This window comes from Camelina sativa, chromosome 1 (assembly GCF_030686135.1).
Source record: "Camelina sativa cultivar CO46 ecotype springtype chromosome 1, ASM3068613v1".
NCBI classification, from domain to species: domain Eukaryota; kingdom Viridiplantae; phylum Streptophyta; class Magnoliopsida; order Brassicales; family Brassicaceae; genus Camelina; species Camelina sativa.
This window is the reverse complement of record NC_141880.1, coordinates 209305-234545: the sequence shown is the minus strand read 5'-3', so window position 1 is coordinate 234545 and position 25241 is coordinate 209305. Positions and strand designations below refer to the sequence as shown.

General features: G+C 36.6%; 5 protein-coding genes across 6 annotated transcripts; 2 read left to right on the top strand and 3 right to left on the bottom strand.

The window, feature by feature from the left end:
* Window positions 1–336: 336 nt before the first annotated feature.
* Window positions 337–4123, bottom strand: LOC104791044 (alpha-dioxygenase 1-like). The gene is made up of 10 exons (XM_087457337.1): window positions 3777–4123; window positions 3332–3595; window positions 2820–2969; window positions 2573–2706; window positions 2020–2236; window positions 1740–1885; window positions 1412–1639; window positions 1121–1323; window positions 792–1035; window positions 337–704 (listed from the first exon to the last, which is right to left on the bottom strand). Exons 1-10 carry the CDS (start codon window positions 3882–3884, stop codon window positions 479–481), a joined length of 1920 nt encoding a protein of 639 aa, XP_087313463.1. The 5' UTR covers window positions 3885–4123; the 3' UTR covers window positions 337–478.
* Window positions 4124–5202: 1079 nt separating this feature from the next.
* LOC104782586 (mediator of RNA polymerase II transcription subunit 11-like) lies at window positions 5203–6609 on the bottom strand. The gene is made up of 2 exons (XM_010510625.3): window positions 6375–6609; window positions 5203–5702 (listed from the first exon to the last, which is right to left on the bottom strand). The coding sequence occupies exons 1-2, from the start codon at window positions 6519–6521 to the stop codon at window positions 5526–5528; spliced, it is 324 nt and encodes a 107-aa protein (XP_010508927.1). The 5' UTR covers window positions 6522–6609; the 3' UTR covers window positions 5203–5525.
* Window positions 6610–7740, top strand: LOC104698669 (photosynthetic NDH subunit of lumenal location 3, chloroplastic-like). Its single transcript, XM_087464269.1, has 3 exons — window positions 6610–6796; window positions 6971–7257; window positions 7347–7740. The coding sequence occupies exons 1-3, from the start codon at window positions 6673–6675 to the stop codon at window positions 7443–7445; spliced, it is 510 nt and encodes a 169-aa protein (XP_087320395.1). The 5' UTR covers window positions 6610–6672; the 3' UTR covers window positions 7446–7740.
* Window positions 7741–8450: 710 nt separating this feature from the next.
* Window positions 8451–17489, top strand: LOC104702863 (methyl-CpG-binding domain-containing protein 9). 2 transcript variants are annotated; one of them, XR_015560491.1, is made up of 11 exons: window positions 8451–9167; window positions 9461–10145; window positions 10230–11342; window positions 11448–12128; window positions 12256–12558; window positions 12761–13096; window positions 13531–13629; window positions 13982–14416; window positions 14606–16654; window positions 16757–17120; window positions 17196–17489. XR_015560491.1 is itself a non-coding variant. In XM_087456114.1 (10 exons), exons 1-10 carry the CDS (start codon window positions 8653–8655, stop codon window positions 17066–17068), a joined length of 6528 nt encoding a protein of 2175 aa, XP_087312240.1. In that variant the 5' UTR covers window positions 8451–8652; the 3' UTR covers window positions 17069–17489. The 2 variants fall into 2 exon arrangements, 1 of the variants encoding a protein (XP_087312240.1); XM_087456114.1 differs by having other exon boundaries at window positions 16757–17489.
* LOC104719395 (homeobox-leucine zipper protein HAT5) lies at window positions 17422–19717 on the bottom strand. The gene is made up of 4 exons (XM_010437318.3): window positions 19128–19717; window positions 18747–18889; window positions 18388–18627; window positions 17422–18059 (listed from the first exon to the last, which is right to left on the bottom strand). Exons 1-4 carry the CDS (start codon window positions 19204–19206, stop codon window positions 17703–17705), a joined length of 819 nt encoding a protein of 272 aa, XP_010435620.2. The 5' UTR covers window positions 19207–19717; the 3' UTR covers window positions 17422–17702.
* Window positions 19718–25241: the final 5524 nt, after the last annotated feature.

Here is a 25241-nt window from a genome sequence, read left to right as displayed (position 1 = left end):
GGATGTAGAGGAACGATGGACGGTGGATGAAGCTGATGCATAGCCGGAGCAGAGATCTGAATTCTCAAGAGGACTCCGGTGAAAAAAACCAAAAACACAAACAAGATTTGCAGGCAGAAGTAGAGAGCGATCGGAGATACTGAGAGATCCCGACGCCGGCGAGCCGGAGCTCTACCGGCGTCGGAAGATGATGAGATGAGCGGCATCTCGATTATCGTGTTAGAGAGAATTAGGGCGAACGAGTTTTGGGGAAGTGGTCCTTCTTCTTTTAATAATGAAACTTAAAATGGTAAAAATTATATATATTACATCTACTACTTAATAACAAACACCTTATTGATATATGAAATTTTTTCTTTATATAGTATATGAATGATGTCAAATAACTTACAATAACACACAGCTCACAACCAACAAAATACCAATAAACAAATAAAATTCATTCAAAGTGCATAGATCACACATTAATTAGAATGATCTAAGAAGGAATTCGGAGATATAGAGGGACTGGATTTTTGGTAACTGGTGGAGAATCCCAAACTGAAAATGCACTTTCGGAGTTCATCCATTTATTGGTCATTTCAGGATAATGACGATCAAACACATCCTTGAGGCTCTCTGTAGTATTCACCCATTTAAGCCCCTTCTTTGTATAGATTGTTTCATTGAAATCGCTTGTGAAAAATCTATCTGCTTCTAATCGCCTGTTTAAATTAGTAGTGTTAGATTCAGCTTTTCTATTCTAGTATATATTTTGGTTTGAAAAAAATTATAACAACCAGATGATATACCTTGTGGCCATGAGGAGGAAAATGTAGAAAGCAGTCTCGCTGATAGCGAAACCTTTGATCTTCTTCTCTGCCATAAGTCCCACGAGAAGATCAAGCTCCTCCACATCACCATGGTACACGTCATCCAGCACTTCAATAGCTTCCTCATCCTCGGTTAGATCTTCCCACTTGGTAATCGGAATCATAAACATTGCTCTCCTGAAATTGTTGTACCGTGGGACGTTTCTCTCCCTGTCCCTATAGACTAAAATAATCGACGACGAATCCACCAATCAAGTGAGAATTCAAGTCAGACAACAATGAATGGCTGAGAGATCAGATTGACTTACTCTCTAAAGCAGCTAAGTCAACGTGGTCCGGACGTTCTTGGCCGTTGGGGTCTTGGGGAACAATGTCTCTAAACCACATTGGATAATTCATCAGTTCGAGGGCACCACTTGCTTGGTGACCCATTGAGACCATTAGCTTAGTGAATCCAATCTGAGACATGGTTTCTTCTCCCTTGAGACCAATCAAATGTATCATAGAAATCCTAAACCCAAAGAAATAAAACCATTTAAAAAACTTTTTGGAAACTTCAAAATAGGAGAAAAGAGATGTTTATATATATAGAGTTATACTCTTTATTCAACGGTAGAGAATTATTAGTTCCGGGTACATCGTCAATGTCACGTATCTGGAGTTGATCAGGTAAGAGAGAGTGCATTCGATAGACGCTAGTGAAATCTTCGGTTAGAGAGTAAGGGACTCCATGATTTTTAGTTTTTTTCGTACCCACGACACCTCCCAAGATCGAATTGCCTGCATGTCCGAAAGAATCTTTAAACTTCTTTCCTAGTATTCCGTACCTATAAAATCACAAAATATAAATATTAAAAGTGTTAGATTGCACCATGTGTACGTAACGTGATCAATTATGAATGATAAAAAAAATGTGTTGTTGATTACCAGTTTGCTCGCATTCCAGCAAGTAAAGTGTCGGTTTTTAGAAGCTGCACTGTCCAGTCTATGGTGTGAATCTTGGCTATCACCGCTGAGGTCACTAGCCTCGCGTGCCGGTACAAATCTTCGTCTTCCAAATCCTTATCCTCATCCTATATATTTAAAATAAAGTATTCAAACTGGATTAATTAGTTTTTTCTTTTAGGGTGTATCATGCATGTACAAAAATATTCAGATTTCGTAATTTACAATTCTACATTACTAACAAAATATATATATATTGAACCTTGAGGGCGTCGCATACGGCGTTGTGCTCTTTGATGAAGAGAGCTTGCAAAGCGGAGACGCCAACCCAACTGTTACGAATGTCGCCTGAGATGGCTATGCCGTCGTTGTCATGGAGAAGGAGACCCGTCTCCTCCGATATCTTTAATTTCCCATTTTTGTAAGTTCTCACTCTATCCATTGTTTTCGAGTTGCTTCCATAGATGACGCTCGAATCCCTAATTTATTAATTTTTCTCTGAATTATTTGCAGTCCTCATACATACATAGTACATAATTAAACGTATTTTGTGTGCATGGATGTGTGTTTACGTCGTCCATATATATCATCTTTAGATATAATGCTAAAATGTTAATTTAAAACGAGTCATAATTTAGAACCGAAACGAAAAAACTAATAAAAACAATTGAATCTTTCTAAACTTAAATGATCCCCCCCCCCCCCCCCCCCCCAAAAAAAAAAAAGTGTGTAGTAATAATATGTAACACATTCTAGTGATCCTTCACACAGTTTAATTAGTGATTTATATAATAAGGTTAGAATAAAATAATTACCACCAAGGTGTACGGATATTTTGCGAACCAGTCTTGATTTCGAAGAAACCGGTAGGGACTTCCTTTGTCTTGAAAAACCTAAAGGAGCTCAACGGACACTTGTTCGCTACTTCTTTTGGAGCCACAAGCTCGATCTAAGTAAACCAATATTTAACCGGAGTAAACCAAATTGAATCAATTGAATTGTTTCATTAAAAAAACATATATATGACGTAAATGGATGAAATTGAAAATTAAAAAGACGAACTTGGTGAGTGTCTTCAAGATGATCAATCCAATCATGGATCATGAATTGTATCCAAGAAGCTGCAATCATATTGAATTGTTTTCCTGTGTCGATAAACTTTCTCCTTCCTAATAATTTCGTCGCCACCACCATGGGGTCTGGCCTCAGTAACTTCAAGAATAATATATCACAACAAAAACAGGCTTAATTTATTTTCTTTGAATATTTCAAAATTTGCTAAAATGATAAAACGTGTTTAAATATTGAAAACTTCTCAATAAATTAATGTTTGATATCAAATTAACAATATTATCATAACATAAAGTCATTAATTACCCAATTTTAATTGGTTTGCTTAGTTTATTTTTTTCATCCAAAGACGTGAAACAAAACATGTAAAGCATTTTATATATTCTCCAAATCAAAAATGATTTTGATAAATTACCGAAGTCTAACTGATTCATTTTAGATTATATTCTTTGATTATCAAATTGATTAATTTAAAATCCAAACACACATATGTACGTAATTACCTTTGTTTTCTGATCGACAGGAGGACAATTTCTTCCGAAAAAAGTATTTTGACTGCCGACGCCTTCATTAAAAGGATCATTGAATTTTCCGTCAGCAGTCCGGTACGGGAAATTAGCAGGATCAAACCGTGTTCCAACCGGAGTTTGACCGACGTTGAGAAGATTGTATTCTTGGTGAAGATGTCTACGTGCTTCAAGATAGGCTAAACCCAAGAAAACCGGAAGCTTATGCCATGGAACCATCTTATCCACTGCATGGACGATCTGCACGGCCATGTAAACGTTAGATTTATAATAATAATAGAGCTAGTAACAGAAAGTGTTGTGTGGAAAAAGAAAAAAAAAGGAAAAAGGAAAAAAACGTATCGATAACAACTTCAATTCATCCCATTCCAAAGTGTAAAAGTGTGGATGTGCTTCTATGTGCAAAGATCAATTTACTTACAAGAAGTAGAAAACGATCGAGGAGGGACATTCTTGCGTAAGCCTCATGGAAGTCTTTGTGGATAAATTTAAGTATAATGGAAGAGATTAGAGAAGTAATTACTTTCATCCTGTTGAGTTTTTTGGGGTTATCGTAGAAAGAGTAGTCACTAGATAGATGTTTGAATAGAGTTGTGAGGGTTGTAAGAAAACCTTGGTGTTAGTTGTCTATTTATAAGCATAAACCATGGAAAACTCAAAAAAGAGAAGATTGTTCAAACATGTACACTACTTAATCAAATTGAGTTTATTTTTTCCTTCCTAAATATTTGTATGTATTCTTAGTGTCAATTATTTGCTTGTTAGTATAATTTTGAAAATGTGTTAGTTGTCTATTTAGAAGCATAAACCATGAAGAAGAAATAAAAAAGACGACTAGTATTCAAAATGTATACACTAATTAAAATCAAATTGAGTTATTTTATTCTTCCTAAATATATGTATTCTTAGTGTCAATTATTTTCGTGATATTATAATTTTGAAAGTGCGACTCATTAACCTTTTATCATTGTGATTTATCAGCCATCAGCCATCAGCCATCATGAAGCAAGGTACGTGTTTTTATTACATTCAACCAGGTTTATACAATAAAATAATATACTCTTGACAAGTGTGAGTCTATTATATTCGAATATATGAATTATCTCCTAAGAAAATCTTAACAATCAGCCGGCCGGGTTCCAAAACGAAAGGGCGATGAAGTGAAGTCAAACTGGACCAAATGCCTGAAAATTATCTTCATCGTTATAATCACATATTTGTTTGATAAAGATATTTCATTTTAGATACTAGAATTTTACGAATAGAGAGACCTGATTATAATGATGAGAGACATATAAATTATCTTCATCGTTATAATCATGTAATATGAATATATGATCTAGAAACAAACATAATGTTGGCTCTTTTGTTTGCAGAATGTGAATTGTGTATTCAAAGCAGACATGTCCGACTTTTCAAATAATTTCGTATTTTTGATTTGATCACAATTTTTTTATTTTTTTAAAAACAATATGGCAGAATAATATTTTTTTATTAAAATTCAAAAAAGGTTGGCCAGCGCGTGACATTTCAGGTACCCACTAGGCCACTATCCAATCTCATCGCGTAATCTCAGTACGGGAACTTGTCGTCCGGTTGGTTCGAAATTTTAACGAGTAGCTCAACAAATCGTACCGGAATTTGCGAATGGTTCTCATGAACCGGCTTTGGTTCCAATCACATGTAACCGGAAACTTCAGTTGTTGATTTAAACCACTTACGTATGAATGGTGAATTGCATTTAATTATGTTGTTAACTCGAGTTGTTCCCAACTTTTTTTTGATCGATACAGCATAAAATACATTTAACTGCAATAAAATTGATCCGGTTCTCTCTTGCGAATTCATTGCAGATAGATTTTTATTTAAACCAAAAAGACCTAATTTTTTTTTTTTTTTGCAAAATCTAATATAGTAAGTAGGAGAATATCTTACTTGTGTGCAACAGGGCACTCATGCTACAAAAAAACAGACAAACTTTAGGGCACTCATGCTACAAAAAAACAGACAAACTTTACTGGGATAACCTACCACTGATCTAGAGACTATATAGCACAATGGTTTAGGATAATTCTTCAAGTAAGGCTTTTATGAATATGAATATCGAAGGAAGACAGAGACAACTTGTAAAATCCCACAAACATGAGAAAATCTGCATAGAGTTGCGAGCTCAATCAAAAGAAATATACCGGTCAGCAGTTTGTTTCAGATCATCAAGCTGCGTGAGAACATATTCAAGCTTCTGGAAGCAGATCTCATTAGCTATTCTAGCGTTGTAATCGCATTTCTCAAAGGGGCGGTACTCGCAAGCGCTTTTGATCTCTTCCCTTAGTGTCACTTGAATATCCTGCAAGTTTTCATATTGTATTATGGATTGGCGATACATTATATGTACAGTCCAAGATAAAGAAGTTCATGGATCAGACAATGAAGCTGAAAGATTCAAAATTTATTCAAGACAGAAAACCCAAAATCAAAACTCCAGAGGAAAAGAAAAGCCTTTTGCTTGTTCATGGAATGTAATGATCTCTAAAATCTAGATTTGTGTCAAATGAGAGCCCAAATGTTCTTTGAACGGTGAGGTGTATTATGAAATATGAAAATAAAAACAGGAAAGGAATACAAACATAGAGACTGTGAGACATGAAACCATATATGTTCACTAGACAAAGAAGAAAAAGTACATTAACCGCAAAACGAAATGCAGTGGCAGTCATGAAGACTAAAGCCCAGAATCAAAATCATAAAGATATCCCTTAACTTTGATCAGGCAATGTAAAGAACCCTAATATAGACTTGTGTCAAATTGCCCAAATGAACAACACTCAAAAAAGGAAGGCAAATATGGTGAGAGAGCAGAAAGAATACTAATCTAGACTTGTGTCAATGAGCCCAAACGTTCTTCTATAAGCTAGTTTTATCAAAACACTATAATCCATCAGAAGTTCATCACTCATAAAACCATAAGGTAAAGCCATAAATGGGAGTGAAGAAGAAGAGACTGGAGTCAGTAAGAAACCTTCATAGATTGCATAAACTCTCGGCAATGGCTGTTGACGAACTCTTTCTTGGGTCCAGAAGGGCTCGCGAGCTCTTCCATCACTCCTCCAGCTAGTTCCAATACCTTAACAACTCTCTGCGGGAAACAAAGAAAACGCATACACATTCTCACATCACATAATCAATCAATCAATCAAAATCTCTCTGAGGAAAGAAATAAGTCATAGATTGTTCCGAAATTTTCACATTCCAGCGGGTTTGCTTGCAAGAGAACCGTAGAATTTCAAGAACCGGATTCAGTGCAGATCACAAGGCGGATGACATTGGGTTTTGCTGTCTCAATAGGCGTAACCGGAACTTTCGGCGCAAATAATGTTTCTTTGGCACAAGACAACGGGTTTTGGATCGATGGTCCTCTTCCAATTCCTCCTATTTACAACAGTATGCACCCCTTGTATTCCAAACTCCTCTGATAATACTATATGTTTTTGTCTCGGTTCTTGATTGGTTTTTGTTGAAAAGTTTGGACATCTTGAGCCATACAAAAATTGAATTATACCGGAATTCTACTCACGCATTTTCCGGTTATGTACTGCCTCAATTCGAATTGTACAGATATCGTGAATGAGCAGACGGGAACGAGAACGTTCATAAAGAAAGGAGTGTATATAGCTGATATAGGGACGAAAGGAAGAATGTATAGAGTTAAAAAGAATGCTTTTGATCTGTTAGCAATGGAGGATTTGATCGGACCAGATACTTTAAACTATGTCAAAAAGTACTTAAGGCTTAAATCCACCTTTTTGTTCTACGATTTCGACAATCTCATCTCTGCTGCTGCCTCTGAAGACAAGCAACCTCTCACCGATTTAGCCAATAGATTGTTCGACAATTTCGAAAAGGTAACAGTACTAATGCGAGCGAGCATTGTTTCTTTTTACTGACTTATCCTATATGCTTATTTGTGGTTGGTATGGTGTTTTTTTCACAGCTTGAAGATGCAGCTAAGGCAAAGAACTTAACCAAGACAGAATCGTGTTATATAGATACAAAGATTCTTCTTCAAGAGGTAATGACCAGAATGGCATGATTCCGGTTCAGTTTTCACTGGTTTTCTTGCTATTGACCATCATCATTCACGGTAAAAAAAAAAAATTTGTAATCTAGTAAAAAGAAATGTAATCTAGACCCATGTGTACGGCGAAATTGATGTAATCCACCTTCTTGTTTTTTTTTTTTTTTTTTTTTTCTTTTTCGGCGAAATTGATGTTTGATTTTCTTCTTTTATCTGATGCTTTGGTTGGTTCATGTAATGTAATCCTCGAAAATACTTTTTGGTTGGACTAATATGGAACATCCAAATATATATTTTCTCATTTCTGTAATGATTTTATACTTTCTTCACCATCTTCACCAGCTAACATATACTGATTCTTTAAGAAATATATAGATAGTTGTACAAATTGAAATGGTTAACAAACGGATAACAACATAGATACATTGATAAAACGAACCGATGTAGTAGAGAGACTTGTAGTTAAATTGGACCGGCAGATGTACGTAGTTGTTTTTATATATATGTGTTTACAAACTTGGTCCACTACTGAATCGGTTGATTGTAATGGGGCTTAGTTTTGTAAGAGAAGAAGAAGAATACATACACACTGCTTTAATTAGAAAAAAAAGGGAAATTAATAGAGATTAGTAATATCATTAACGTGAGTATTACAACACCTTCCGGGAGCTACTTTCCTCGTGATGCCAAAATGGTTTTAAATTCTTCTTTTCCTTTCTTCTGACACAGTAACCATTTATTTGACTACGGAGCCTTACTTATCTTTATCGCGTTATATATCCAGGCAAATTTACCCTTTTTTTTTTTTTTTTTTGTTAAACATAGACTATTTACTTTATAAACATAAGAGTAAAAAATTATTTTATTTTTATAAACTAACGATATAATACCCAAAAAAATAACAATAAATTAGCATCAGACATTAATAATTAACATTTTTTTTTGTTTGGGTGCGTTACGTGATCAGTAGCATCATGCCTCTTCGAAAATATTAGTATCGATTAAGATAAAAGATAATTCACGTTTTATTGTTTCTGTCTCCAAACAGAACTTCGGGAAAAGTGGGAAGAAAAAAAAAAAAAAAGAGAGAATTAATTAAGAAAAACCTCTTTTTTGCTCACTTTCTCGCAATATACAAATCTTCTCTTCTTCTTCTTCTTCTTCTTCTTACTTCTTCCCCTTCAATGCAAACAATGCTCGATTCCATTAACCTAATCGAATAATGGGGCTATCTGATTCTGCAAACGAGCCACTCGGAGACACTAGGACCGCCGCTTCCAAGGAAGATAATCGCTCCTTTCTCGGCATCGATCTCAACGAAATCCCTTCCGCCGCTACTCTCGGCGGTGGTTGCACCGGCCCTCATGATGACGACGCCGACTACGAGCCTGTCGAAGTTGTTAGGTCAATTCACGATAATCCTGACCCAGCTCCTGGAGCGCCTGCCGAGGTTCCTGAACCGGATCGGGATGCTTCCTGCGCCGCCTGTGGAAGGCCTGAGTCTATGCAGCTCGTTGCTGTCTGCGATGCTTGTGAGCGAGGTTTTCATCTCTCTTGTGTTAACGACGGAGTGGACGCCGCTCCCTCTTCCGATTGGATGTGCAGCGACTGTGTTTCTGGCGGCGAGAGGAGCAAACTCTGGCCGTTGGGTGTCAAGTCTAAGCTCATTCTCGATATGAACGCCTCGCCACCCAGTGATGCCGAGGGTTATGGCGGCGAGGATACGTCAGATTCTAGGTACGTTACCCTGCTTCTGTATGCGTTAGGGTTTATAGGAAGTTTAATTTTGGTTGAGATCGATCGATCGAGGACACAGATGCTAAGACTTGGTTAGGGTTTCTTACCTTAATAGGGACTAAAGGTATTAGAAGGAGAGCTAGAAACTACTGGAAAACTCGCTGGATTAGGTTTTGGTGTAATTGAATTTAGGTTTTATTTGATAGGCTTTTTTCTGGCCTTACACATGAGCATGTCTAAGAAAATACCTAGCCGAATTGTAAATCACTGATGACTTGTTTCTTCTCCTCCAGAAAGCATATGCTGGCCAGCAGCTCTTGCATGGAAAACTCTTTTGATTATCCAATCAGCTTTTCAAGTCCTGGTAGAGGATACGCTAGTCTCGAATCTTCAGGGTTAATGGCTCGTAATCCCAAAATGACTATGGATGCATTGGGTTCACATAATCTAGGTTTTGGATTCCCATTAAGCCTGAACAATAGTAGTTTGCCCGTTAGATTTCCATCCTTAGATCCAAGTGAGTTGTTTCTGCAAAATCTCAGGCATTTTATATCTGAAAGGCATGGAGTATTGGAAGATGGTTGGCGTGTCGAATTTAAACAGCCTTTAAATAGTTATCAGCTATCTGCAGTGTACTGTGCTCCGAACGGAAAAACATTTAGTTCAATACAGGATGTTGCTTGTTATCTGGGCTTAGCAGTTAATGGTAGCTACAGCTGTATGGATACTGAAATCAGGAATGAAAGTTCTCTTCTTCAAGAAAGATTGCATATGCCCAAGAGGAGAAAGACATCAAGATGGCCAAACAATGGTTTCCCTGAGCAAAAGGGTAGTTCAGTGAGTGCTCAGCTCAGGCGTGTTCCATTCAACTGTCAAACGATGCCCCCTTTTGCCATTAAATCTGGTACTCATTTTCAGGCTGGTGATTCCCTTAGCGCTGGAAATAATGGATGCGGTTGTGAGGAAGCTAATATAAGTGTAAGCTTGAAATCTCTCTTGATGGGTTTCTTTTTCCCAATATTTTGTACTTTTTGTCCTCATGTTTGTGTATTTGATTTTCAGAATGGACTTCCACTGCAGTTTGAAGATTTCTTTGTGCTGTCACTTGGACGTATTGACATAAGACAGTCTTACCACAATGTCAACATGATTTATCCAGTAGGATATAAGTCCTGCTGGCATGATAAAATCACGGGGTCGCTGTTTACATGTGAAGTATCTGATGGCAGTTCTGGTCCTGTTTTCAAGGTTACACGGTCACCATGCTCTAAGTCATTTATTCCACTTGGATCAACTGTCTTCTCCTGCCCAAAGATTGATGAAATGGTGGAACAGCACATTGAAAAACGAAGTGATCGTAAAGACAGTACCCAAGAGCATGATGATGACGCTAATATTGAGATCCTTCTTTCGGATCACCCCCCACCTCTTGGAGATGATATATTGTCTTGTTTACGAGAGAATAATATCTCCAAGACATTCAGTTGCTTGCGCTCAGAGGGTGGTTCTTCTCAAGTAGACTTTGATAATATATTATCCAGTAAACAGGACCATGGGGTTGACATTGGCGACATTGTTGTGGAAGAAGATTCATTGTCTGTTGCATGGAACAAGGTGTGTCAAAAACTTGTTGATGCATGTTCCAATGTCATGAAGCAGACGGGTACCATGGATTTCCTTTGCAAGCATGTTGACAAAGAAACAAGAGAAATCAACTGGGATACGATAAATGAGAAAGACAATGTGATTTTATCATTATCAAGATTTTGCTGTTCTTTGGCTCCTCACAGTGTCACATGTGGTAAAAAGGATAATAGAGAGATTGCAACTGTAGTTGATGCTATGTCAAGGTGGCTGGATCAAAACAGATTTGGACTTGATGCAGATTTTGTGCAGGAAATGATTGAACATATGCCTGGTGCCGAGTCTTGTACAAATTATAGGAATCTGAAGAGTAGAATTTCCTCCTCTGTTCCTGTAACTGTAGCAGAAGGAGCACTAGTTGTCAAACCAAAAGGCTGGGAAAATGTCAAGGAAGAAGTTTTCGGTGAGATTTCTCGGAAAGCCAAGAAGCCTAAACTAAATGGTGGTCATGGTGTCAGAAATCCACACCCTCCTCCTGGGAGGCCAATGTGTTTGAGGCTTCCTCCTGGGCATGTTGGTGACTTCCTTCAGGTACGGGCATGTGTTTTCCTTATATGGTAATCTACGACATACCCCTCCATTCACTAAGTTCTGCCATGCATATATGATAGTCATTTTTTATGCTTGCCTGATTAGGTATCTGAAGCGTTCTGGCGTTTCCATGAAATTTTGGGTTTTGAAGAGGCCGTCTCACCTGAGAAGCTTGAACAGGAGCTTATCAATCCAGTTTTTGATGGTTTGTTTCTTGATAAACCTGGGAAGGATGATATGAGAAGTGAGATGAACTTAACTGATAAAGATTGTACAACTACTAATCTTTTTTCTTTGTTCGATGAATCTTGCCAACCTTCTCCCGTGAAAAATACTTCTGATTCTGTACTAAAGGAGACAAAGGCATGGGATTCTTCTGATTTTAAGATTTCATATTCCTCTCGTGGGCAGTGTGTCAGTGCACTTCTAACAAGGACTCACATTTCGCTTCTGCAAGTGCTAATATGTGAGTTGCAATCCAAGGTAGCTGCATTTGTTGATCCAAACTTTGATTCTGGAGAATCAAGATCCAGACGAGGACGGAAAAAGGATGACAGTACACTTTCTGCCAAAAGAAATAAGCTGCATATGCTTCCTGTTAATGAGTTCACTTGGCCTGAATTGGCCCGTAGGTACGTCTTGTCTCTTTTATCAATGGATGGGAATCTCGAATCAGCAGAGATAGCTGCCCATGAAAGTGGTAAGGTATTTCGTTGCTTACAAGGGGATGGTGGTTTGCTTTGCGGCTCGCTTACAGGAGTGGCTGGGATGGAAGCAGATTCAATGGTATGTTTTTGTTAGTTTTCTAATTATTTCCTGCGTTACATATCTTCCTTGTATACTGGAAGAAGGGATCAAAAATTTAGTTTCATTTTATTGGATTTACGTGTGGATATTAACTCTTTATCTTCAGTTACTTGCAGAGGCTATTAAGAAAATATCTGGTTCTTTGACAAGCGAAACTGATGTTCTTTATGTGGAAGATGATGAATCCGATGTCGTTGATGCTACTGAGACAAACACTTGCAATGGTGATATTCCAGAGTGGGCACAGGTTTTGGAACCTGTGAAAAAGCTTCCAACAAATGTTGGGACTAGAATCAGAAAGTGTGTTTATGAAGCTTTAGAGAGAAATCCACCAGAGTGGGCAAAGAAGATATTGGAGCATTCCATCAGTAAAGAAATTTATAAAGGCAATGCTTCAGGACCAACAAAGGTTCAAATCTATAAAGCCAATTATCGTACTTGCAAAATTTAAATTGCATAAACCATTTATCTTGTTTTCTCAAATTCACTTCAGTTTTTCTGCTTCTTGTTCTTGCGATGTTGTAAATCTCAGTCTCAGTCTGATGATACATGCTTTTTTGTTAGACTCACCTTAATTCTAAAATTAGTTATTTCCCTCCTACTGGATACAGAAAGCTGTCCTCTCATTGCTAGCAGATGTTCGAGGTGGAGATTTGGTGCAGAGGTCTGTTAAAGGAACCAAAAAGCGGACACCCATAGGTGTATCTGATCTCATTATGAAGAAATGCCGTGCTGTATTGCGTGGTGTTGCAGCCGCAGATGAGGATAAAGTATTTTGCACTTTGCTCGGGCGAAAGTTACTGAATTCCAGTGATAATGATGATGACGGGCTCCTGGGATCACCTGCAATGGTTTCGCGGCCCTTAGACTTCAGAACTATTGATTTGAGATTGGCTGCTGGTGCATACAACGGATCAACTGAAGCTTTTCTTGAGGATGTTCTTGAGGTGGGATTTTCCCTCTAAAATCTGTTTTTTTTTTTGGGTGCAATTGATGGCATGATGCTTCTTGTGCGATCTAGGAATTAGTTTCTGAATGCTTATAGTAAAAGTGCTATATATTCAATTTAGGTATCGTATGTTTGTGTCACACTGCTAGTTTAGATGCATAAATGTAAAAGTATCCCACGAGCCAGGTTTATATTTAGAATATTTTTGCCTTCCCTTTATGCCACAGCAGTATCAGGTTAAACTTTCCGTTGAACGCCAGAACTTTTGCTGGTTCATTGGATAATTTTTTAGCCAGCAATTGAGTCTGAGAGTATATGACTTAATTTAAATTTTTCATTTTGATGGTATATCCCTGGACGCGGGTCTTTTTAATGCATGCAACTTGATTTTTCTCATGAATGACATGCTAACTGTAGCTTTCTAATTTGCAGCTGTGGAGTAGTATACGTATTATGTATGCGGATCAGCCCGATTATGTGGAACTGGTTGCAACTTTGTCTGAAAAATTCAAGTCATTATACGAGGCTGAGGTTTGTCTTCTCCCTCCTTTCTCTGCTATGCTCTACACAATAAGTTATATTCATTACTTAGTAGCATCTAGACGTGGAGACAGTCATTTATATTTTGGCATCTTTGTGGAAGAAATGTTTTGAGATTTATTATTTGTGCAAGTTATAGGCCTTTATGATCAAAGAGACATATGAAGATGTCCACTAATACTATATGCTTTAGAACGGTTCTTCCTTTTGTGTGCGTGTATAATATTCGTTTTGTTCGCCTTTCAGAAATTGCATGCATGGTCTCCTTTTTTCTATGAGAATAACTGCAGTATCGGGGTGCTATTCTCTCAAGTTTCAAGCCTTTATTTGTTTTCTGGTATAGGTTCTACCACTTGTTCAGAAACTTGTGGACTACATGAAATTGGAATGCTTAAATGCAGAGATGAAGAAGGAAATTAAGGAAATAGTTGTTTCAGTAAATAAACTTCCCAAGGCCCCGTGGGATGAGGGGGTATGTAAAGTATGCGGCGTTGACAAAGATGATGACAGTGTTCTCTTGTGTGATACATGCGATGCTGAGTATCACACATATTGTTTAAATCCACCTCTTATCAGAATTCCTGATGGAAATTGGTATTGTCCATCGTGTGTCATTGCCAAGCGCATGGCTCAAGAGGCTTTGGAATCTTACAAACTAGTCAGGCGGCGAAAAGGTAGAAAGTATCAGGGGGAACTCACCCGAGCCTCTATGGAAATGACTGCTCACCTGGCAGATGTGATGAAAGAAAAGGACTACTGGGAGTTCAGTGCTGAGGAGGTCAGTTTTGAAACTTGTCTCTCATTCATTTGAAATCTGTCAATTTTGCATTCTCTTTTGAAGATGAAGACTATGACTATAATTTCATATGTGACATTTAGCTTATGCATTGCCATCTATGAATTCTTACAATCTTTTGGTGCTATTTTCACTTATATTGTGGTTGAATTTATACCTATTCTGATGCAGAGAATCATGCTGCTTAAGGTTCTATGCGATGAACTCCTCAGCTCATCCCTTGTCCATCAACACCTCGAGCAATGTGCCGAAGCGATAATTGAAATGCAGCAGAAATTGCGCTCTCTTTCCTCAGATTGGAAAAACGCGAAAATGCGGCAAGAATTCTTGATGGCTAAACTCGCAAAGGTTGAACCTAGTATTTTGAAGGAAGCAAGCGAACTACATAATTCAAGTCACTTTGCAGACCATATGGGATGTGATCAACGACCACAGGAGGGCGTTGTTGGAGACGGAGTTACTCATGATGATGGGACTTCCTCTACTGCATTTCTTAACAAAAATCAAGGTCAAGCTCCACTTGAGACCGATTCTCAACCTCGAGATTTGCATGTTAATTCCGGTGGGAGCAAGATTTCCTCCCCAGAAAAAATTACATCCCCTGTGAGGCATGAGTTGCCTGTAGCAGATACCTCTCCTCATGTAACGGATATTATGTCTTGTGAAAAAGATACCTTGCACAAGTCCGTTGGAAGAATTCATGAAACACATTCTCTAAATTCCAATGCAGTGGAATTGCAGACAGCTCATGATGCATCCTCTCAGGCTTCTCAAGAGTTGCAGGCTTGTCAACAGGATTTGATTGCCATTAATAATGAAATTCAGAATCTGCAGCTATCAATCAGAAGTGTAGAGTCACAGCTTCTAAAGCAATCTATTCGAAGAGAATTTCTGGGAAACGATTCTAGCGGTCGTTTATATTGGGGTTGCTGCTTCCCAGATGAAAATCCGCGTATACTGGTTGATGGAAGCATATCTTTGCAAAAACCTGTTCAAGCCGATTTGACGGGTTCAAGAGCCCACTCTCCGTTTCTCCAAGCCATTGACCATGGAAGACTAACGCTTTCACCCTGGACATATTATGAAACCGAAGCTGAGATAAGCGAGCTCGTCCAATGGCTTCATGATGATGACCCGAAAGAGAGAGACCTGAGAGAGTCTATGATGTGCTGGAAAAGGTTACGATTTGGGGACCTTCAAAAGGAAAAGAAAAAAGCTCAGAATGTGTCTTCTCCTATTTTGACTAGGGGTCTTGTGACCAAGGCTGCCATGTCAATGGAGAAGAGATACGGTTCATGCATCAAACTAGAGACGGAAACGATTAAAAAACGGGGGAAGAAGACAAAGGTTGCGGAGCAAGAAAAATTGTGTAGATGTGAATGCTTGGAAGCAATTTTGCCATCCATGATTCACTGCCTCATATGCCACAAAACATTCGCAAGTGATGATGAATTTGAGGACCACTCTGAGAGTAAGTGTATTCCTTATTCATTAGCAACTGAAGAAGCCAAGGAAATCTCTGATTTTTCGAAAGCAAAAGAAAGTCTGAAATCCGATTATCTTAATGTAAAGTCTAGCGTCGGCAAAGATGTAGCTGAAATATCCAATGTTTCTGAACTTGATTCTGGTTTGATAAGATATCAAGAAGAAGAGTCTATATCCCCATACCATTTTGAGGAGATCTGTTCCAAGTTTGTGACAAAGGATTCCAACAGAGATTTGGTTAAAGATATCGGTCTGATCGGCTCAAATGGCATCCCAACATTTCTTCCATCGTCATATACTCATCTTGACGACTCAATGCTTATCTCTGCCAATTCCAGTAAGCTAGATGGTGATGATTCAGGGGATCAGGTCATTTTTGCTGGTTCTGAAACCAATGTTGAAGGCTTAAATTCTGAATCTAACATGTCAATCGATAGATCTTTCACACACGACCTTGGCGGTCCACCGAGTAAACCAAGTGGACTGGGATTTGGCTTCTCAGAGCAAAAGATTAAGAAATTTTCAGGTAGTGGGTTGAAAAGCTGCTGTGTGGTTCCACAGGCTTCGTTGAAACGAATAACTGGCAAGGCGTTGCCGGTTTTCAGGTTCCTAAAAACCAACTTGCTTGATATGGATGTTGCACTACCTGATGAAGCTTTAAGACCGTCGAAATCACATCCAGACCGTAGAAGAGCTTGGCGTATATTTGTTAAATCCGCGCAAAGCATTTATGAGGTTTGGTTTAATCCTTAATTAGCACCCTTCATCCTCTCTATCTATAGATACACAGATCAAACTGGATTTTCTAATTTCTGTGCGTTTCATATTTTATTTCAGTTGGTTCAGGCATCAATTGTGCTAGAAGACATGGTTAAGCCAGGGTACTTGAAAAATGCATGGTGGTACTGGTCTTCCCTTTCAGCGGCTGCTAAAATATCGACTCTCTCGGCGTTATCCGTCCGTATTTTCTCCCTTGATGCAGCTATTATGTACGATAAACTCATAACTCCATCAGATCCCATGGATGAAACAAAGCCGATCATCAGCTTACCAGACGAGAAGTCGCAACCGGTTTCAGATTCACAAGAAAGAAGCAGCAGAGCAAATAGGCGATCTGGTAAGAAGAGGAAAGAACCCGAGGTGTCATAGTAACTTATTTGAACCCACCGGAAAAGCTCAGCGGGCACAGCCTCGTGAGAATGTAAGCCGGAAATGTGGATTTTGTTTTTTTGTTTTTTCCGGTGAAGTCAAAGTGGAGCCAATGTGTATGTTGTAGATATAGGCAATGCTTCTTCTATCTATGTCTGGAAGCGGACCTGTAAGTTGCGGATGTTTTTGGTGGTTCATCATGACATGAGAGGCCTAAGTCCGGTTCATGGAATGGAACGGCGGTTCAAGAGGTGAATGAGCTTGAGAGAGTATGTGTACACATAATATGTAGAAGAAGACTGACTAATGTGGAATTAATTAGTATCAAAAGTCGCTTTTTAGGCATTAACTGATGTTAGAACGGAAACACTTCAATTCTTTATAAATCTCTCTATCTCTTTAATGGAGAGGGCTTTCTGAAGAAGAAGTTCAACCTTTTTTTTTCTGAAGAAGAAGTTAACTGATTTTATATATTGGTAGTAGTAGTACTAAATTATAAATAATATAACTTATCAAATACCGTGAAATTGCTGAATGATTCCACAATTATGCGGGGGTTTTCGTCAGCAAACATGGAAACAGACATGACTGTAATTGTACTTTAATAATAATAAACACACACATAAATAGTAGATTAAGGCCAAGCCCAGAATCCCAATGATTCGCCGTGATGGTGCGACGGTGAAGTGGTGGGCACAAAGACGTCGGAGAAACAGGCCCGGTCATTATCACAGGCGTTGTTGTCTTGTTGGGAGTGGATGGGTACGAGGCTGGGGAAGTAAGAGTCACAGCTGTCTAGTAGTTGAGGTGCGTCTTCGTCAAGTACGGCACTCCCAACACTCCCTGAACTTAACCGGTCCTCGGTTTTGATTGCCGCTGGGTTTAGGTATACCGGATCAAGTTGGTTGAGTTCGGGGACTTGACGACCCGGAGTTAGTTCATTATTAGCTTCTTCTTCGTTGCCCAGAAGCTTTTCGGTCAGTGAAGTAACCTGTGGAAAGATTCTTAACTTTTTCAATCACAACGGTCAACATAAGCAACCTCCCTTTTAATTATATATAGTTCTTCTTTGATTGATTTGTATTCTTCCCAACTTTCTTTCTTTCTTTTTACGAGTATAATAATAATATACTAGTATATATATATATATATATAATTATATTCTCCTATCAGCTTGTCTTTTAAAAACAAAATTAAAAGCATATTCTTCTTTTTTCACTTATGCTTTCTCTTCCTTTAATATGGACCCAAGAAGGTAAATCATTCATTCAAATTTAAAATTCTTGAGATGATGATGATAAATTGTTGGATGTAATAACCTCGGATCTGAGCTTATCGTTGTCCTTGACGATGGAGTCGTAGTTAGAGAGGAGTTGGTCGTAAGTGGACTTGAGAAGATCGTAGTCTCTCTCGAGCTGTTTTGTTTTCCAACGAGCCCGGCGGTTTTGAAACCACACGGCCACTTGTCTCGGCTGTAGACCAAGCTTCTTGGCAAGCTGAGTCTTGCGTTCTGGCTCCAGCTTGTTCTCTGTCTCGAAGCTTTTCTCCAACAGATGCACCTGAAACACATGCATCATTGTGTATATATAATAAACCCTAGCTAGCTAAATCGTTCATGTTTCAGACTTTATCTTCTTCTTCTTCTTCTAATATTATTGGATGAATAAGGAATTTGTACTTGTTCGGAAGTGAGGCGACGCTTCTTTTCGGGCAACTGGTCGTCGTAATATTCCTCATCGTAGAGATCCTCAGGGGAGCTAAAGAAGGGCCTTCGCTTTGATGTTTCCTCCATGTTCATCATCATCATCGATCTTGCTCCTCCTTCCCAATCCAACATAATAACATTTATATATAAACCAAACTGTCACACTATATATATATATATATATATATATATATATTAACTACACAACAATAATATTCAAAACTGTTCTCATGTGTGTGTTCCTAGCTAGAGCATTTATCTAGAAACAGTAAAAACAGGGGAAATTCACACACCTAACCTAATAAGGTCAAATTTAAACAATAATATTATAATTTGGGTGATCAGAAAAATAACCTGGATTGAGATTCCCTAGGAAGAACATGTTGCCATGTTGTGAGGCTGATGGATCGAAATAAAACGAATTGGATTCCATATTGATTTTTTAAACAGAGAAGAAAAGAAAAAAAAACAACAACAACTTCTGAGAGAAAGAAACAAAGAAGAGGAAGCAGATCGAGGACCACAGCGAGAGATGATTAATTAAAGAAGATGGATCGAACAAGGTTTGTATTGGAAACCAAAGAGAATTGGATTAAAAGATCATGATCTTATGGCGGAAGAAGCTTGTGCTCCATAGTAATCTCGCGGGTGACTCCAACGGGCATATGCAAAATCCCATCATGAACTACAACAATTCCCCTCCGCTCTGCCAGAGGGATCCAAGAATCACAGCCAGTACGATCCAAACAAGAAACCTTTCTCGATTTCCAAAATTTCGAAGATTAGTAGTTTTTTAAAGAGTGTGAGACACCCAAAGACTTGTGATAGAAGTAAGAGAGAAAGAGAAAGAGAGAATAGAACAACAAAGTTCCCTTTTGATGGCTTTTGCAGTGCAATCAGCTAAACTCATTAGCTTCAACAAGCGCGCTCTTTTATACACACCACTAGGCCCTCTTTGTTAAATTACCTTAATACCCTTTCCTTTTTTCTTTTTGGGTATCAAACGGCACGAACACGAGTAACGTTTTTTTTTTTTTTTTTTGAGAAAATAGGGTATCAAATTCAAACGTTAATACTTCAGTATCAACTTAATGTACCTGTTTTAGCTAATATTTAACATGTTCTTAGATATGATTGTGAACTGACCTTTTTGATCAAAAATTTCCATATTCTTCTTCTATATTACATCCTTTAAGATCAAAGTTTTTTCCAACATAATCCGATAATTTTATAGTTAGAATGATCTTTTTTTTTTTTTCTGTGTGGATTGATACATGACAAAAAAAAGGGAAGGGGGGGGGACAATTGTGGTAATTCGAATGTGATTGGCTTTTTTTAATATATACAATCGGAAGTGGACTTTCCTGAGCTCTGTAGGGTCCACTTTCTTTAGCGAGTGGACTCGGCAACAGATCTCCACCGTTAGATTTGAATTATATCCCTTTTTTTTTGTTTTGTTATTTAGTATTTGTAAAAAGGCATAGTTATATAAAATAAAATAAAATAAAAATCAGATGGGGGGTGGTTCGGCCAAAGCAGAGAGTGTGTTAGGAATTAGGGTTCATGCTCGACGGTCGGGTCAGTGTCGGATCTACGCTTGATCCTATTTTATCCAACGGTCCTCGTCACCCTGTGTCTTCACCTTGGGCACAGCAATGTCACATTATCATCATCTCATTTAAAAATTCTGTTAAAATCAAATTCACGTCATTCCTATCTCTTTTATATTTGTTTTCTTTATCTCTTAAGATATGCTGCTGCACCTTGACGTCTTGCACAAACAACATTATACTATTATTAATCACTTTGTTAACTATTACAGGAAATTACTTCTATATATACTTACTTTCACATTTAAGGTTAAAACATATTATCTTCGTTTACTGTCACTTTACCTAACTGCATGTTTTTCCAATTTAAAAAAAAAAGTCAGTTTTTTTTAAAAATGTATACAACAAAGTTTGTTGAATATCAATTTTATGTCACACCTTACGGACTACGGAGGGGAAAAACAGACTAGGTGCATGGAACTGCTTATAATCGCCGCACTAATTCAGCCCCTATAGAGTACTGTTTATATATATATATATATATATATATATATATATATATATATACTAATATAAGCACATTAGTTAATATAACTTATCATGTTACACAAGTCCCCACGTAGCTTCGTCCTGTCCCTTTTTTTTCTTTTTGAATTCTGATTGAAATATTTTCTCTTCAGTTAATCGTTACTAGTTACTCTAGTATATATCATGATCTTGTTTCCAGTAATATCAGTAGAATTGAATATATACATATATATATATAACATACTGTATTTAAATTTATTTACCCTTAAAGGTATATATATTCCTCCTTCGTTTTCAATATTTCATGACTCTTCGGCTACCCAAAATGCAAATACTCTTTATATACTGTATTATACATATATCATTTGTGTATGCATGTTTATATGACTTTATCAATGTATGCTCAGCTCTTGCATTGCATACATATTATTAATTAAGGATGCATAAATTTTGTCGCCCGTTACAAACTATATGATCCATGGTATATGTTTGATAGAAGAATTATGTTTCTCTATAATATTATATACTATAATAGATGAGAAAATATGCTAAATTTACGTACGTTATTGTCTCCTTCCATTTCATGTGTTAGCCAGTTGGCTACCGATGGACCTTTCCAATAAAGGAATATCTTTCACCACCCAAATAAGAATAAAAGAGAGGGAAGAAATTAAAAACCCTTAAGATTATTCTTAAAAAAGAAGAAAAAAAAAAGTACTCTAAAGAAAATTGAAAGGTAGAGGAATTTGCCATCCTATGAAGGAATGGGGTTTTTTTTTTTTTTTAAAAAAATCACTTCTCCCCAAACGATAACAATCTCACTAAACAAAAAAAAAGATAGAATAATATGCTAAAATAAGCAAGATCATAATCATTATAGTGATTGATATTGAAGCCACTTTAGAATTAAAGCTTTTTTTTTTTGATAAAATGTGAATTATAATTATCAAAAAGGAACGTTACTCAGTACAAAATTTGGGGTAAACCAAGGAATAACTATGACACAAAAAAGTAAACAGTCATAGGAATTAGAGATGCTAGTAGCCATGAGCAAACCACTGAGCAAGGAGGCGACCACAGCCATTGCGGTGTATACGAGCAAGTAAGATATCCCTTATACTACGATCGATTTGGGAGAAGATCACAGGAGCAGAGGAGGTCATTCCTTCATGGAGCCGGAGGTTTCTTTCCTTCCATAGCATATAGATGGTGGCTTGAACAACTAAACCTTTTAGTGTTGATGAGAGGTGGGGAGATTTGGTCAGAAGCCAAGAGATCAGGGTGCTCCAGTTGACAAAGATATGTTTAGTTAATATCTTTATATATGTTTAGATATGAATTAAAGCTTTTATATATGTTTAGTTAATTATTATAGAGTATATGATGAATAGAAATTGTAAAACAACTTAATTAGACACAACTAAGTAATTTGACTCCCTATATTCTATGATCTCAAAATGTTTTTAGAAAATAATCTTTGAAAGGTACACTTAGCTCAATATGGAATGTATATTTGATTAGCTTTTCGTCTATCAATAAGTTTTCTCAATTTAGCAATAATTAAACAAAGCAAAACAAACAAATCTGAAATTGTTTTTTTGAGAAAAAAATATCAAATTAAAGTAAAAATATATATTCATCTTAAGTAATTATTAAAATAGCTATGCAAATAAGAATCAAGATTTTTCTTTTGTTATTTTCTTCACAACTAAGCTAAGAGGCCATGGAAATATGGTGGCATCTTTTTCATTGGATAGTGTCTTCTGAGATTTTTCTTTATGTTTTTCCAAAAACAGGGGACTCTTTTTCTTTATCCCTCTATTATTTGCTTTACACAAAAAGGTGATTGCACGAATAGTTCATGAAATTAAAGTATTAAACGAACACAATATTATTTAGAGAAACAAAAAACACCAAGTTCGACAGAATGCCACGGATTATCGTTTAAGAAAAAAGGGTTACGAAAAATTTCACAGGGATATGGTTCTTTAATGTATGGTTTATGTTTATATTCATTTCGGCATAAATTGACGCGTATATCAAAATTTCAATTGAAAGAAAATGGTGTGTGTGTTTAAGAAGAAATAAAAGAAAAGAAAAGAAGCAGAACACCTGAGAGGAACAAATGACTTTTAGTTAGGACATTGTGTGTGTGTTGGTAGTGGGTTGTGTCACCATGTGTGTGGTTCTGCGAAAAGAAGATCAATCTATAAAGGTGTGTGAGCACCATTCATATTTTTAAATAGTTTCCTCCACTATCATTTCTTTCTTTCTTTCTTTTTTTTTATTTCCCTTCTTCTATTTCTATATTAAATAGAGGAAAAAAACTTTAACTGGAATCGTTACTATCGACTGTCATGATATTCATATTAGCCTTCTTTTTTGTTTGGTGAGGGCCACGACCACGATGTCATTTTCAGAAAGATAAAAAGGATATGTATATAATTATTAAATTTATATTCAAAAAAAAGTATATTCAGTCTTTTCGTTTGAGAAGGTCCATTCATTATGGTATGGGTTTTCAATTCTCACTGTATGCGAACAGTGATATTCAACTTCTTCTTCTTCATCTCAAACCACACACGTATACTACACACATTTATCTTTACAGATTATCAATACATATATAGAATTGTACAAACAGTACATGTTACGTGGATGTACATTCGTCACGTAACCCTTTAATAGTCTAGAGCTAGCGTATAATATTAGTTGATCATTTAAAAGAAAATTGAATTCTATTCTAGCAATTTCCATTTAGAGTGATAGATAGAATCACTCGTGAAGCGTTGCTTTCTATTTCATAAACAACCTAATGATATGAATTTATTTATATTAGGAAACTAAAGTAGATCATATATAACAATAACAGTAACATACATCTTTCAAGTAATCGACTTATATTAAAGATATCGTATTTTAAAGAGTGATTTTGGTTATATAGCAAGAATAAAGTACGAGCTACATATATATTAATTTGTTCCCTAAGTACGAAAAAAAAAAAAAAAACTATTGTTACGTTCGGGTTGACTTCACTTAAAGATGTGACTAACATTGAACGTAAGATGATGCTGCAAGCAAGCCTATAAGCAAGACTCTCGACAGTCGACACAGCTTCCTCTAGCTAGCTAGTAAGGTCAAACAAAAGTTTTAATTAACATTTTTCTTTACAAAGAGAAAATATGTTTTCACGTATCTCTTTGTTTTTTTCTTTGAGATGTTATCATGTATCTGCTTTAGTTCTTGTTTGTTAAGTTAGGGGAGGGTGTATTCAAAATAAGATTTTGGATGATTTTGTAGGATTTATGATATTCAAGATTTTAAGAGATTTACAATGAGTTTTTAAGGTAGTTTGATGGATTTATTATTATTTTCTATTTTTGAAAAAAAATAGTTTGTGATTTGATAAGATTTGATGAGACTTTATAAGTGGAGTTTTAAGAGATTCTCAAGGCCAGAAACGAGAGATGTTCATATAACATAACACAAAGATTAAAACAATAAAATTACGTATAAAACAATATAGCATAACTCAAAGATTTCAAGAACAGAGAAACTTACCTTGAATGAATCATAATATACTTCCGTAAACAGCCCGATCCATTGTGTAGCTCCGATTGAGAAGGTTTGTAGCAAGAGCAGCCCAGACAAACGAAACATATTCACATGAAAATAACAAATGATCACACGTCTCCAAATGAGCATTACAAAAACCGCATTACACATCGTGAATGAATCATAAAGGAGAACTTAGCTTTTAATATTATCTTTGCTTTTATGATTCATTCACGGTAATATACACATCGTCTCCAACACAATAATACTTGTCTGGGCAATATACACATCGTCTCCTAATATTATTGTGTTGAATAATATTATCTTTGCTTTTAGGTTCGCAAAAACTTCTGTAAACGAGAGAGGATAATAGAACAAAGGTTGAGATAATAGAGATAGAGCCCAAAATTTGTTTTTATTGCAAAATCGTAATTTGTTTTTTTTTAAACCAATCTTTCAAAAACACACTTTGGAAGGTGGGATTTTTTAAATAGGATTTCCCTTACAAAAATGTACCCAAAGCCTCTTACAATCCCTATTATGTTTTTCTATAAAAAAATAGAATTTGGTTTTGAATAACAGTGAATTTGTTATGATTTTTGCAAATTGTTGATTGAATAACAGTGGATTGTGAGTGATTTTGAATAATTTTTAACAAATTTCATATTCAATAACAATGGATTTGAGATGTGATTTTAACTAATTGAATAACAGGGGATTTTTTTAAAAATCACAAATCCTCATTAAAAATCACAAATCCTCGATGTTTTGAATACACCCCTTAGTTTATACAGTATGCTACGATATGTTAAAAAAATTGTTATGTCAACATTGG